This window comes from Boleophthalmus pectinirostris, unplaced genomic scaffold, assembly GCF_026225935.1.
Source record: "Boleophthalmus pectinirostris isolate CB_2022bp ecotype Guang Dong unplaced genomic scaffold, ASM2622593v1 HiC_scaffold_14, whole genome shotgun sequence".
Lineage (NCBI taxonomy): Eukaryota > Metazoa > Chordata > Actinopteri > Gobiiformes > Gobiidae > Boleophthalmus > Boleophthalmus pectinirostris.
Genome location: NW_026571047.1, coordinates 17,738,651 through 17,751,473, shown reverse-complemented (window position 1 = coordinate 17,751,473; position 12,823 = coordinate 17,738,651). Strand labels below are relative to the sequence as shown.

The 12,823-nt window shown below is 37.2% G+C and overlaps 1 protein-coding gene across 1 annotated transcript; it reads left to right on the top strand.

Annotated features, from left to right (window-relative positions):
- Positions 1-1,680: 1,680 nt before the first annotated feature.
- LOC110154239 (elongation of very long chain fatty acids protein 6-like) lies at positions 1,681-11,283 on the top strand. Its single transcript, XM_020918212.2, has 4 exons — positions 1,681-1,955; positions 5,518-5,649; positions 6,152-6,303; positions 8,712-11,283. The coding sequence occupies exons 1-4, from the start codon at positions 1,873-1,875 to the stop codon at positions 9,140-9,142; spliced, it is 798 nt and encodes a 265-aa protein (XP_020773871.1). The 5' UTR covers positions 1,681-1,872; the 3' UTR covers positions 9,143-11,283.
- Positions 11,284-12,823: the final 1,540 nt, after the last annotated feature.

Sequence of the window (12,823 nt, the reverse complement as noted above, 5' to 3'; positions counted from 1 at the left end):
TTTGGACATAGAGCCCATTTGTGTATATTGTATTATTAATTTTACCAGAATAGTCACTTAGATTTGGAGTCTGATTTTCAGGGGAGTCATGACCCTGGCTATTCTACCTGATTGTATATTGTAAAGCATAATCTGTCAGTTTTATTCATGTGTTTCCTGGCAATGACGATATCAATGCCCCCCGGGATAATATTTACTGCATGATTAAAGTCATGTCCACATTAATATGCCCCAGTGTTTCCTCTGATTGTTCCCCTGGGCCTGCAGCTTTCATCTTGTGTAACAAATGAACTTGCAAATGTTGTCTCAGCTAAATAATATTGCTTATTGTTGCATTTGGCATTATCATTGCTTTCACAGTTGCATGTGTTTGATCATCTACCAATTGATCTACATTTGATTTTTACTTTTTAAAAATTTATAAACAACCATGAAAATTTCAGCTTAATGTCAACTTTATTTCTAAGCTCAAAACTACTTTCTCACTCATAAACCCTATGAACTTTTTAGCTGATTGTAAAAAAAAAAAAAAAAAATGAAACGCTGTTGTAGAGTGCCCTCTCGTGGTCAGAACACAGATTACGTTTCATGGAGAAGTGAATCAAGGGGCACGAGAGGGCTATTGAGATGTTCGAGAGCGATGAGGGCAGCAGCTGTGCCCGGGGAGGAGCTCTTCAAAGCACTCCGTGTCAGCCTGACCTCCTGAAAGACACTTTTATACATTGTGCTGCTCTTATCCACTCAAACACTTAAAGTTTAATTTTACAACTCAATGATAGTTTTTGTCTCTATAATAGGCTGAAATGTCTCTGTTATGCACCTGAACTATTGACGCATAAGAGGAAGCGTTTCCTCATTCTTTTCCATTGTCTCTCACTACAAATCACGCCTACGACGGTCAGTATCTTAGGGCTATTACATAAGAGCACACCTAACTATTTTATGACTAAATCCCCTTTGCACTTGCTATGTAATACAGAAGGAACACGCGATTTCATAAGCAACCCCACATGTAATATTGTTGTCGAACGACTGGCGTAATGATAAGGACTAAGGACTGTGAATAAAACCAATAAGACCATGTGAGCATAATAGAATCGGCAGGCATAGGTAATAAAAATATTGGATTCAAGTTTTCCTTTAGCAGCCATTTGAAGGTGAAGTGTATTTAAGAATAATTTACAAAGAGTGTAGGCTTCAGTTGTAATCATGATGTCCAATCAACTGCAATTGGCTACTCTTCCCGAGAACATAAATTTTATGATAGGAGGGGCTTGGGTTGTGCTATTACGAAAGTTTTAACCAATGACGTTAATGGATTTCCTGGACGATTCTACGTCATGAGACAATCTCCTCCCCCCTGGTCTCCATCGCCGGGGCCACGGGAGGAAAGTGCCCTCACATCGTCAAGTTTTTCACCAACAGCCACACAAATACAGGAAGTTCTGTTGTTTTTCATAATAAAACTGCACATTTGCGTCCTGATTTCATGGTGCGTAAAGGCAAAATTGCACTTACTCCTGGCTATAGTAGTTTATAGAAAATGTTTTGTACACATACAGACAGGATAGAACGTTTCTGAAGTCTAATTAAACGACATTATATCTGATGACGTTTATTTTGAAGGGCCAGATAAAAATTGGAGCATGTTTAGCATTTGCTCTTTACCGCCGGTAAAAACGTGTGCCTGTGGGGAAGTGCGTCTGGTGCCGCATCCTCCCTCTTCTTTTCTTGAGACAGACCGGTGATATAAAACTACCATCCACGCCGCTGTCTCCCTGTGCTGCTTCGGGTTGGAGTTATCGATCCGTAGTTCTGTCCAGAAACTTCCAACGGTTCCAGCGGTGAGCGCAGAAGAAGAATCCGACAAAGATGAACGAGACCGAGCTGAACGCGTACGACTTTGAGCGACGCTTCGACGAGAGAAGGGCTTTTGAATGGATGCAGGAAAACTGGTAACTTAGCCTACGCTACATATAATGTTACTTTCTAGAAAAAAATTGATTTGTGCAGGTTTGTTGCAGCCTCCTCTCAAGGACTTACACTGGTCTGACTTTCGCTTGCCCCCTCCCGTCACCATGTGGGGTATCATAGCCTACTTAATATGTATCACGTTATATAAACCTTGCAATTCAAAATATGAAGTTATTGTATGCAGAACACACTAAGATTTCAGTATTCTCAGTGTAACTCATATTATATTTATTTTTAAATGCATTTCTTGTTTAGGGTGCAGATTGTAGAAGATACTATTATATCCTTGTTTTAATGTTTGACTATTAAATCCACAGTATTTTGAATTCTATGGCACTGTAAACACATTCCTTTCCTATTGTACAGTCCCAGCAGGGAGTGAGTCTCCAGTGTAAAACCTGGTACGACTACATTTTTGCTGCTTCATCATATGGCTCAGACTGAAACTAACAGTCAGTTTTGTTCCTAAAACTGTTCAACTATAAATGCCAAGTTCAACATGACCTTTTCCCCTTGACTGTATCTTGTAGATCAGTACAGTTATGTAGATAATTGGACATACCCTCATTGCGTGAACAACACCTGCAATAATGAAACAGGAAAATTGGGTTGGGTTTTGCATAATGTTGGACCTCTGCACCTCAGCAGCATTCCTTTTGCTGAGTGTTCATGAACTGATGCTGCAAACGGCTAAAATTGTGCTGTGACGCTGCTCTGTTCATCCTCGCAACCTGCAAGTCTCTCTCCAGTCTCCTCTCTGTTTTAGCTTTCAGTTTTATGAGGCTGTTCCCACAATGTCAATTGGTGTGATTCTTAATCCCATCTAGTCTGTGATATATAGTGATATTATCCTATCAGCCAAACTCTTCAACATACCAGAGTGGCAAACTTGCTCTTCATTGAACTGATTCTCAAGCTCAGTCTCTGGAACACTAGTATATAATAGTAACAAAAAATATTAGATCTGAGGTTTTACTATTTTGGTGTACTCTATCAACTTTGGATATAGTATTTTTATTTTTAATGTAATCATTAAATAACCATCAGTTGATCTTATTTTGCTTGGCTGTACCCCTCACAGCTCATTTCAACCCACAACATGTTACATAGATCTCCAGGAAGAATAGCTGATGAAGGTTAGTTAAATTAAATGCAGTTAATTCAATTAAATACAATCAATCATTTATATCTCCTATAAATGGGTTTCAGATTGATTAAAAAATTAGAACCAATGCCATAGCAAAGATGTCCAACAAAATTTTATATAACAACAAAATGTTGCCTATAACAGGAAGCTAAACCCAAGAAAATGTTTGTCCTATTTGTCCAATTATGAAAAAGAACTGCCCTGGAGCCCTTTTTCCTGCTTTTCATCAGGATACACTGGGAGCAAACACCACAATCCTATATACACTGAACTGGGTCAAGCATCCACTCTCATCCTAATATGTATTCTGCCAATCTGGATTAGTCATCTGGTCTGCGCCCAAACCACCCCTCTCACACGCTACAGCCCCACCAATGAACTATGACCTTGTTGGCATCACATATTTTTATTGATTCTTTGGAAGCAGATTGGGACAAAGCGTTCAGAAACTCAGCCAGTTTCCTTTCTTTTTTTTTGATGTTAAACTTGGAATGAGGTTGTTCACGTTGAGCATTTGTACTATTCTTTTACAGGGATGTTTGCATTGGCGTACTATCTCTTTGACGTAATTGTGGTAAAGGTTGTCGAGTAGAACTGTTCCCCGTAGTGACGTTGCACCATCGCCCTGCTGGCCCTGTAAATGGTCACTGTGTCACTAATCTCTGTAAATCCCTTCCGATGAGTATCAATGAGGATGAATGATTACACAAATTACAATTTAATCTGAGTAATCTGCATTTTATTCTTGCCATTAAGCAGACCAACCCGTAATATTTATTTATAATTATCTTTAGGCCTGTCAAGTGTGATTATCTAAGTAAATATAGACAATAAATTATAATATTGAAACAAATTTTTGCCACTGATACATTAACCCAAGAGCAGATTGAATTCAACCTTTTACAGATCACATACACAAAATAACCGAAAATCTCCCAGTAATGCAAAGAAAATGTACACACAGTAAATACGGACCCCCAAAAAATATTGTTTCTGCTTTCATATCTTGAATGATACGTCGATATAGAGATGAGGGTGTCATTGCTTTGCCTGGAATGTTTCATGGTATGACTTTAAACATATCCATCTAGCATTTATTTATTACAGGTGTTTCTATTGCACAAAAGTACTTTCAAAATTAATTCCTTCTGTGAACAGGGGTGACTCTAAACAGATCTGAATTGTAATGTAATGTGATGCTGTAACATTTTTGTCCCCCTTTTGACAGAGAGGTTTAATGTAGGATGGGTTTAATCTGTACTGTGGAACATTCTAAACAAAGCAATAACATTTCCATGGAGACAAGCAGGTGGCAGACCCTCTACTAGAAATGTTACACAGTGCACCTTTTAACTGCCTTGTCTATTCAGTCTAATTGTGTAAGATTGTTATGCAACAGCAGAAGAGTAATGATCCAGTTGCTTATCATACTCTTTGATAAAGCAGCTATCGGGTCATCAAGGTCTACAAGTGAAAGCTAAGAGAGATGCAAATAATGAAATAAGATGAAATCAGTTATGTCAAATTTGTTCCATATTTCAGAGGTGTTGCAATCGAGACAAGCAGGCACTGGTGTCTGGTCTGTCACTTAAGTTCAAATTGCACGTGGGGCACATGGAGCATAATGGTATTTAGACTATTTTGGTGCCTATCATTCCTATGATGAAAGAACTACTTTTTTGTAGTAGTAGAACTAGAAAGTACAACAATATATTGTCTCTTTACAAAGAGGAGTTGATGCAGTATCACACATAGGAATGGGAGATAATTGCGATGCATAAAAAATGTGTTAAAACATGTCTGCGAATGTCTTGATTGAGGTCCAAAGATTACATAAATTGCACAACAGACTTTTCCCCCTGTGTTGTTTTGCAAGTTTTATAGCTTTATATTTTAGACAATCAACAGTATAAAATTATCAATTTCAGTCATGCTGGGTGTGCTCTACATGTGTTTCTGTTGGTGGAATGTTCAGTAGTTACCATGGTGACAATGCACACATTAGCAAGTGCTGTCAAAAAAAGTTTTTATATCTCAAGAAAATATCCAAAACTGATTTAAACAACTTATTTTCAGGAGCCTGTAATCAATATGAATTTTCATGCTTTATTGAATACCTGTTTAATCTGGGCTTTATTTTGATCACAAAAGTCTAACTTCAATAACAGAGCTTTAGACAGCGTAGAGCCTACAGTTAGCATCACACCCCCAGGAAATATTGCTGACATCAGCTGCAAAGTATGAACATTATTCATTGTTCTATATGTATTTCCCATTTCTATCTGAACATGAATATAAATGAAATGGGCTGAGATGAAATGGAAAACTGTTCTTTGGTGACTCACTATGGCGTCACCTAAATGTATTTGACCTTGTCTGTTTTTATTCCCCCACAGGACCAACTCCTTTATGTTCTGTGGCCTGTATGCTGCTTTCGTTTTCGCCGGGCAGCACTTCATGAGGGAGAGGCCAAAGTTGAACCTGCGCCGCCCACTGGCACTGTGGTCACTCAGCCTTGCCATTTTCAGGTAAAGATTGGTCAGTTTGTGCTATTTTTGTTCAAGTGAACGCCAGGTCACATATAATCACCAAAGTTTTTTCCTGCGTATTGATCATTTAAGGCTTTCAATTACATTTTATTTAGTCTTATTTCAATACTGAATCCCTGAAAAACATCTGTAACGTAAAATTGCCTTTTAACATAAACCACATGTACAGCCTAAATGAAGCCCTCCCTGGTGGAATTGCTCAATATTTTTAACTCATTCACATAATAATTTAATAATTTGCTAGCCACCAGTAAAGGGTTAAACAAGGCGATACAAATATAGTTTACACCAAAATGTCTTCTTTGGCTTCATTTGGTGATATTCAACAGATGCAGTGTTGAAAAACCCACACTGCACGCAAATGTAACTCAGAAATCCAATGTTGGTTTGGGATTAGTGAGAGCAAAGCACTGTTGTTATCTGTTGAGCTGGTTTTAAAATGGGACAAGTTGAAAATGTCCACTGTTGTTTGGGTCCACAGTATTGTTGGAGTGGTTCGGACAGGACTCTACATGATGCACGTCCTCACCACCAGCGGGTTCAGGCAGTCCGTGTGTGACATCGGCTTCTACCACGCGCCCCTCACCAAATTCTGGGCCTGGGCTTTTGTTCTGTCCAAGGCTCCTGAGCTCGGTAAGATAATTCAGCAATGATCATTTTTGTTGCATAAAAATGGGACCATAGACTGTAATAATAAGTGAACTTAGGGAATGTGACGTCACCCTTTGTGTTCAGCTCCAGTCAAATGAAGCTCATCAATGCTGGCGGTTATAGTAGTGAATTTGGAGCTGGGTTTGTATTAGGAATACGAATTTTATTTTCGTACAAAATAGCAAAAAAGAACTAAAAAAAATGGCGAGGCAGAGAGAGGGTGACTATTTTTTTAATGTCAAGTCAATTGGAGTCGATGAAGCCAGAAAAGCCCACACTTACTATTTGAAAACGCAGCGGCTAGCAGGTTAGCTTTGACCACTTATACATAGTCTATGGTTGGAAATGAATAATTTGGGCAAAAAAAATACTATGATTTTTCTGATAAGTATGGTGGTTGTGATTAGATTTGCTTTTAAAGTAAGAGTGTAGATTTTAAACCAGGAGCATTATCATTTGAGGGAAGACTGATACATGTCTTGAAATGATACAAGAATCTATTTCATAACATGTTTGTAGAAAGCTTGTTTAAACTATAAGATTAACACAAATTGCTTTGCAGAGGACATTTTAATAGCAGCCTTTGAGATTTCAACTCGTAGTAAATGATCGACTCACTGTCATGTTGCTGAATGATTAATGGGGTGTGATTTCTACTTTGATCATCTTGAGTGATCTTAAGGATTTGCCGAGAGGACAGTTTCAGACCACTCCTGTTTTTGAAAAGAAAACAGGAGAGGCTGTGGATAGCTCAATGTCCGTGCTATACTCATCAACACAAGGGACTCCCTAAACACTTGGCATTTCATCCAGGGGCACATTCTATTGCAACCATGGCAACCCCCTTTTAAACAGTGTTTTCCTATTCACCTGAGCTGCCATGTCTAAAAACAAACTTTTTTTTTTAGACCTAAAATTATAACCAATACATTTTCATTTACTTTCTGTTGATGTTTCAGGAAGCACTTTTCCCCCCAAACACAGTTATGCCAAACAGACAGTAGTATCAGTGGTTATGCTCATAAATCTTGATTTTTGACAATATTTTTTCACAGTCAGGTTAAGGTCAAGGTTACTCCGGGCTCAGACTGTACGTGATGCATCTCTGGTACAGTGGTCCCAAGTATTATTAAAAGTAACAAGCTGGTGCCCTCCGCAGCCCTTAATAAATAAAATGCAACAGTACAGCAGAGTTCCGGTCCTTGTGTGAGTGTCACAGTCATAAGACCGGCCCAACACTGAGCTGCTGCTAGACCGGTTGCATTCTGAACCTGGGACTCATGGTTAGATATTTGGAATGTCTCTGAACCTTAATATCTATTGCATTACATCTGCTGATTATGAATTAACTTCCTTCTTGGAAAATACAGCACACAGTTAATAACCTTTGATTTACATGGAATGCTAAGCCCCACCCCCGGATGAAATACAGAGAATTTAGGGTCCCAATATAGGAAGCCACTCAGATTTTAACTTGGCATTGTAAAGATTTCTGTAGGTTTATCAGCAGACAAATATCTTAAAAGCTTTCTGAGGGTGTGGAGATGCTGTCTTTGTCTGTGGAGTAATCTCGTCATGATCTCGGTCAGACAGAGGACGAAGTGCATCAGAGCCAGATGCTGAGATGGCAACTATTTACTATTAAAGCATGAGTCATGACTGATACAGGCTCCTGTGCTGTGGGCCAGTACGTCCTATTGCCCTTGTTAGACAGGCTTTAGGTGCTTTAAATGAGGCAAGAGACTGACGCAAATGAACATATAAATCATAGCTGTAAACACAACTGTAAGCACAAGCTGTAACAAAAGGACTGTATAGCTTATCTGTTGTGATCTTTTCAATACCTTGAGTAACAACATAAATGTTTTGTAATAACTAAACATCATCGTCACAGATCGTAGTAGAAGTAGAAATAGTAGAGTAATAGAACTCCGTAGACGGTGACACAGACCACAACAAAGCTTTGGCCTTCACTAGCAAGTAAAAATGTAGTTTCACTGTACTTCATTCAAGTGAGAGTGCATTATTTTTCCTACAAAACCTCTATCAAATAAAAATAAAAATTACACATCTAGTAATGTAATTATATCTCGGCTATATACAAAGGGTGGGTATGGTGAAACAGTGCAAAAATGAAATAGTGATTGACGTGACGTAGTGTTATCTATTACATAAGGGTGAGTTGTATGTTGTATGGTATGAGTGTAGTCCCCTTTTAGTTGATTTTTAGATTATTGAATGATAAGTAACATATTGCAAGAAATTACTCACCAATTTTGGATTATTTGACTGCTTGCAACAATATTTTACTATATAACTTTGCCTTTGCCTACTGTGAAATTATTTATCCTCACGCTCACTTACATTTACTTTCTAACTTTCTTCTCCAGGTGACACAGTCTTCATAGTTCTCAGAAAGCAGCGTCTGATCTTCCTGCACTGGTACCACCACATCACCGTCCTGCTTTACTCTTGGTTCTCGTACAAGGACCAGGTGGCTGGAGGGGGCTGGTTTATGACCATGAACTACTTCGTCCACTCCCTCATGTACACGTACTACGCGGCTAGGGCTGCCGGGATCCGTATACCACGATTCTGTGCCATGTTCATCACTACCATGCAGATTCTACAGATGGTGATGGGGCTAACGGTGCTCATTTTTGTTTATAATTGGTTAAATGAAGTCCACTGTCCATCCAACATGCACAACATAACATGGGGGTCTCTAATGTATCTCAGCTATTTGATCCTGTTTGGCATGTTTTTCTATGAGTCCTACCTCAAGGGATCCCACAGTAGCAGCAAGTCAAAGAAAGAGTAAAGTATGAACAGACTGTGCCATAAAAACAGATGGATTTTTGGACATTTAAAAACAAACTAACTAACAGATTTTCCTAGTGTTTCAACATCAACTGACCTTTAAAGCAGTTTTAGTGAGCTAATCTGCATGTAGCACAATTTCCAATGATGAAAATTATAATGATATGATAAGGTTATTTAAGACTAACAGGTAAAGATGCATGGTATGGATTACAAGGGAATTAAAAAAAAACACTGAGTAGATTTAGATATAATTGTGAGCACTCTAATTTATTTTAACTTTATACCAAAAACCCCTATTTTAAAGATTTTATCTTGAAAATTATTTAAGAAATTGCATTCTTTGTGGAATTGGTAATATTTAATTGCTACAATAGTGCCATACAATATTAATTAATTTAATGCATTTTTATTGTTATTCCCAGTTCCTATAGTCTTGACTGATACCTGTAAGCCATAGAAAGGGGGGGGGGGAAGGACACTAAATTACATTGTTTTCAACCCATCCAAGTTGATTTTGTGCTTGAAAGAAAGAACTAAAGGTACTGCCCTTAACCTTAGCTGTGGGGATAAGATCTTAAAGGCATTCCTGTGACAGTGTGTAGTTACTTCTTGGTAGCGTCAGAAGATCTTGTGTTTTTACTTGTCCTTAATTTACCCTTGTTTTTTATGTTAAAAATATGTTTACACAACATATGCCTTCCAGTCCATGATATGCACTGAATAATAATGCCCCATACTGCGCGAGTGTTTAATATTCACTCAACTGTGAAAGAGGGATTCTGGTCCGTCTCAGTGAATTAGAATATAGAAAAATGCATGAAATTTGATAAATATAGACTGTCATTTAAAGCTTCACCATGTCACTTTTCTAATGGGGGGGGCTTCTATCTGCTTGTTTTGCTTTGCTTCGAAGGTTCCACAGTATGACATTAAACATGTATATGGTTATATTGCTCAATATTATATTTGTGAGCGGGTTTACCTCTCCACAAATCTGACCTGTAACTTTCCCTGGCATAGCTACTTAACTGTAATGTCATACTGTGTAACATGCAAGCCAATGGAAAAACACTGCCGTTAGGAAGGGCAGGTGGCAGACTCCATTCCAGAAAGGTTAGTGTACCTTTAATGAACAGGACTTCATAAATATAGTAAAATTGGGCATTTACATACAGAAAATGAATTAATAATAGATAAAAATAGAACTTGCGTCCAAAAATATGAATGGCATCTTTGTGCTGTCTGCAACAAGCTGCTAAAGAGAGAGTATTATAAGGGAAGTTGTGTCCTATGTGTATATATATATTTATTTTCTTAATATAATGTTAATGTTAATGTATGGTCAGTTGTTAATATCTAAAACTAGTGTAATTTCTTTCCTTAATTTTTACATTCCTAGTTTTGTTGTAACCTGTTCTTGCTGAATATAGCAAACATACAGCAAAGTAGCCTTAATGAATCAGTTACACCAAACCATTCCACAATATATGAACTATCTGTCCATTCAGTTTGACTTTTTGTTCTAGTTTATGCCCAGTTCCAGAGTTTGGGGTTGAAAGGGTTTGTGATGAAGATGCGTATTATTACTTTGTTAAAAAACACTTTGATGTAATGATTTATTTGTAATCTTTGGCAGCATATTTTAATGTTACCTATTTTACTACAGTTTCAGATAAACTTGACAAGAGAAACTGAAGGACAAATGTTTTTATGCTGGTTACAGGTGAATAGTGGGTTAGCTGCATGTCTTCTGGAGAATGTACTGACTGCAGTGGCCAGTATTAAATATATCTGTTGTATTGTGAAGCGTTGACAGATATTTGTCTTCCTATAGGCTATGCCATTGTAATCTATACGTATTTTTTTCTGACGCACAAAACCTTAAAGATTACTTTCATTCATTTTATCAGTGAACGTCTGAACATCCCTTATCTTTAAAGTGGTCTAACTTGAAGTCCTTTGTGCCAAACAATGCATTTTTTTTCTTGTCATCTGTGCTGTCTTTTGCTATTAGCCACTTAAAATGTGAAATAAAATAGTTCTTTCTGTGGTTGAAGTCCATTCAAAGGGAACCTGTTAAAAAGGGCTTTGCATAATTTGAAATGTTACAATAAAATAATTACAAATAACTGACAATAACTGATTATTGCTGATTATTACTAAGTTGTTTTAAGAAACACACCCTCCCAGTCTTTTCTCATCAAAGCTTTACAGTTTAGAAATTGCAGTTGCAGAAAGGATTACAGTGAAACATAACCTGATCTCCTGTTAAGACATACTTCAGATGTCAATGACTCAGAATTATCTGGTACACGTGACACACAAACGTCATATACAGGTGTAGTATTTACATTTGATTATATTTGGCGCCCTCTTGTGGATGTAAGGAGAATATACCACTGTCACTATGGCTATAATAATATTTACATTATTGCTATTACAGTTATCACTTTCTCAGTAAGTTAATGCAAGATTTTTGGTAGTTCTTTTTCCATCCACTCCTTTTCGGTATCAGTGTATTTATCTTCGACTTAAACAAACTATTGATCAACAAGGGAAATTATTTGGACATAGTAGCTCACAAATAAAAAAAAACCATAATAACAAAGAAAAAATACATATATAAATGGTGATAATAAATTCAAAATAAGTAAATAAGTAGCAAAAATACTGATACAAAAGACTGATGTCAAATAAGTCAAAATCATATAAATGTATCGTAAATAAAAAAAACAACAACATAAAAATATAGTAATAGTATATCTTAGCTCATCTTTCTGACTTTGAGTTTCCCAAATGAAATAAAATAATTGAATAATCTATAATAGGATTTATATATTTTCAACTATAGTGCCACTATAGCAGACATGTCAAACTCAGGTCCGGGGCTAAATTTGGTCCACGAGACCAGGTCAAATATGTATTAGAGCTGGCTACAGATAGACTACAGAGACATTATTTATTTAAAATGTTGTTATTTTTTTACATTATACTTGTTCTGGATTCAGTGTTTAAGCAAAACTATTATTGAACATTTATTTTAATAAGAAAATGTTTAACATTACATATCTCGAAAGAAGAGAAAACATGCAGATGTTGTTGAAATTTTTTATAAATATTTAGTTTGGCCCACGACTTAGTCCCAGTTTTTAATTTCGTCCCTCTGTGAATTTGAGTTTGACACCCCTGCACTAGAGTAATCTAAAGTGTAGTTTCTGTGTAATGAAAATCTTTGTTTTCTACTGTTCATTCACATCATGTAAATAGGCCACATTACGATGAGACTCTTAGAAAGTATTTTGAAATAGTTTTGTCTAGCCCACAAGTGACAGATGTTTCTTAATAGAACTTCCAAGAATTACAGGACAGAAACTACCCGTGCCTGAAAACAAGAAACTGCCCCCCTCGACACATCCCACCAAAACAACTGCTTCTGGCCCGGGATGCGGCTGTTTTGTTCATGTAAAATGATCCGATTCTTAAACCTCACTGACTCAAACTTGCCCTTGTACCATTAAAACTCCGGAAATGGAATCTGCACGTGTGATCCAACTCACAAGATAAACAGCATGATTTCCCCATCTCCACGTAGCAAATACCTGAATCAAAACCAGGACTGACTTTTGCACAATCCTTGGAACCAAAAAAGTGTTGAAGAAATCATCGTGGTGGGCGGAGC

Excerpts from the sequence above, each read along its gene's own strand:
- LOC110154239 (XM_020918212.2), top strand. The coding sequence starts at position 1,873 with ATGAACGAGACCGAGCTGAACGCGTACGACTTTGAGCGACGCTTCGAC. Across the intron at positions 1,956-5,517 it reads GAATGGATGCAGGAAAACTG|GACCAACTCCTTTATGTTCT; the intron begins GTAACTTAGCCT and ends ATTCCCCCACAG. Across the intron at positions 5,650-6,151 it reads CTCAGCCTTGCCATTTTCAG|TATTGTTGGAGTGGTTCGGA; the intron begins GTAAAGATTGGT and ends TTGGGTCCACAG.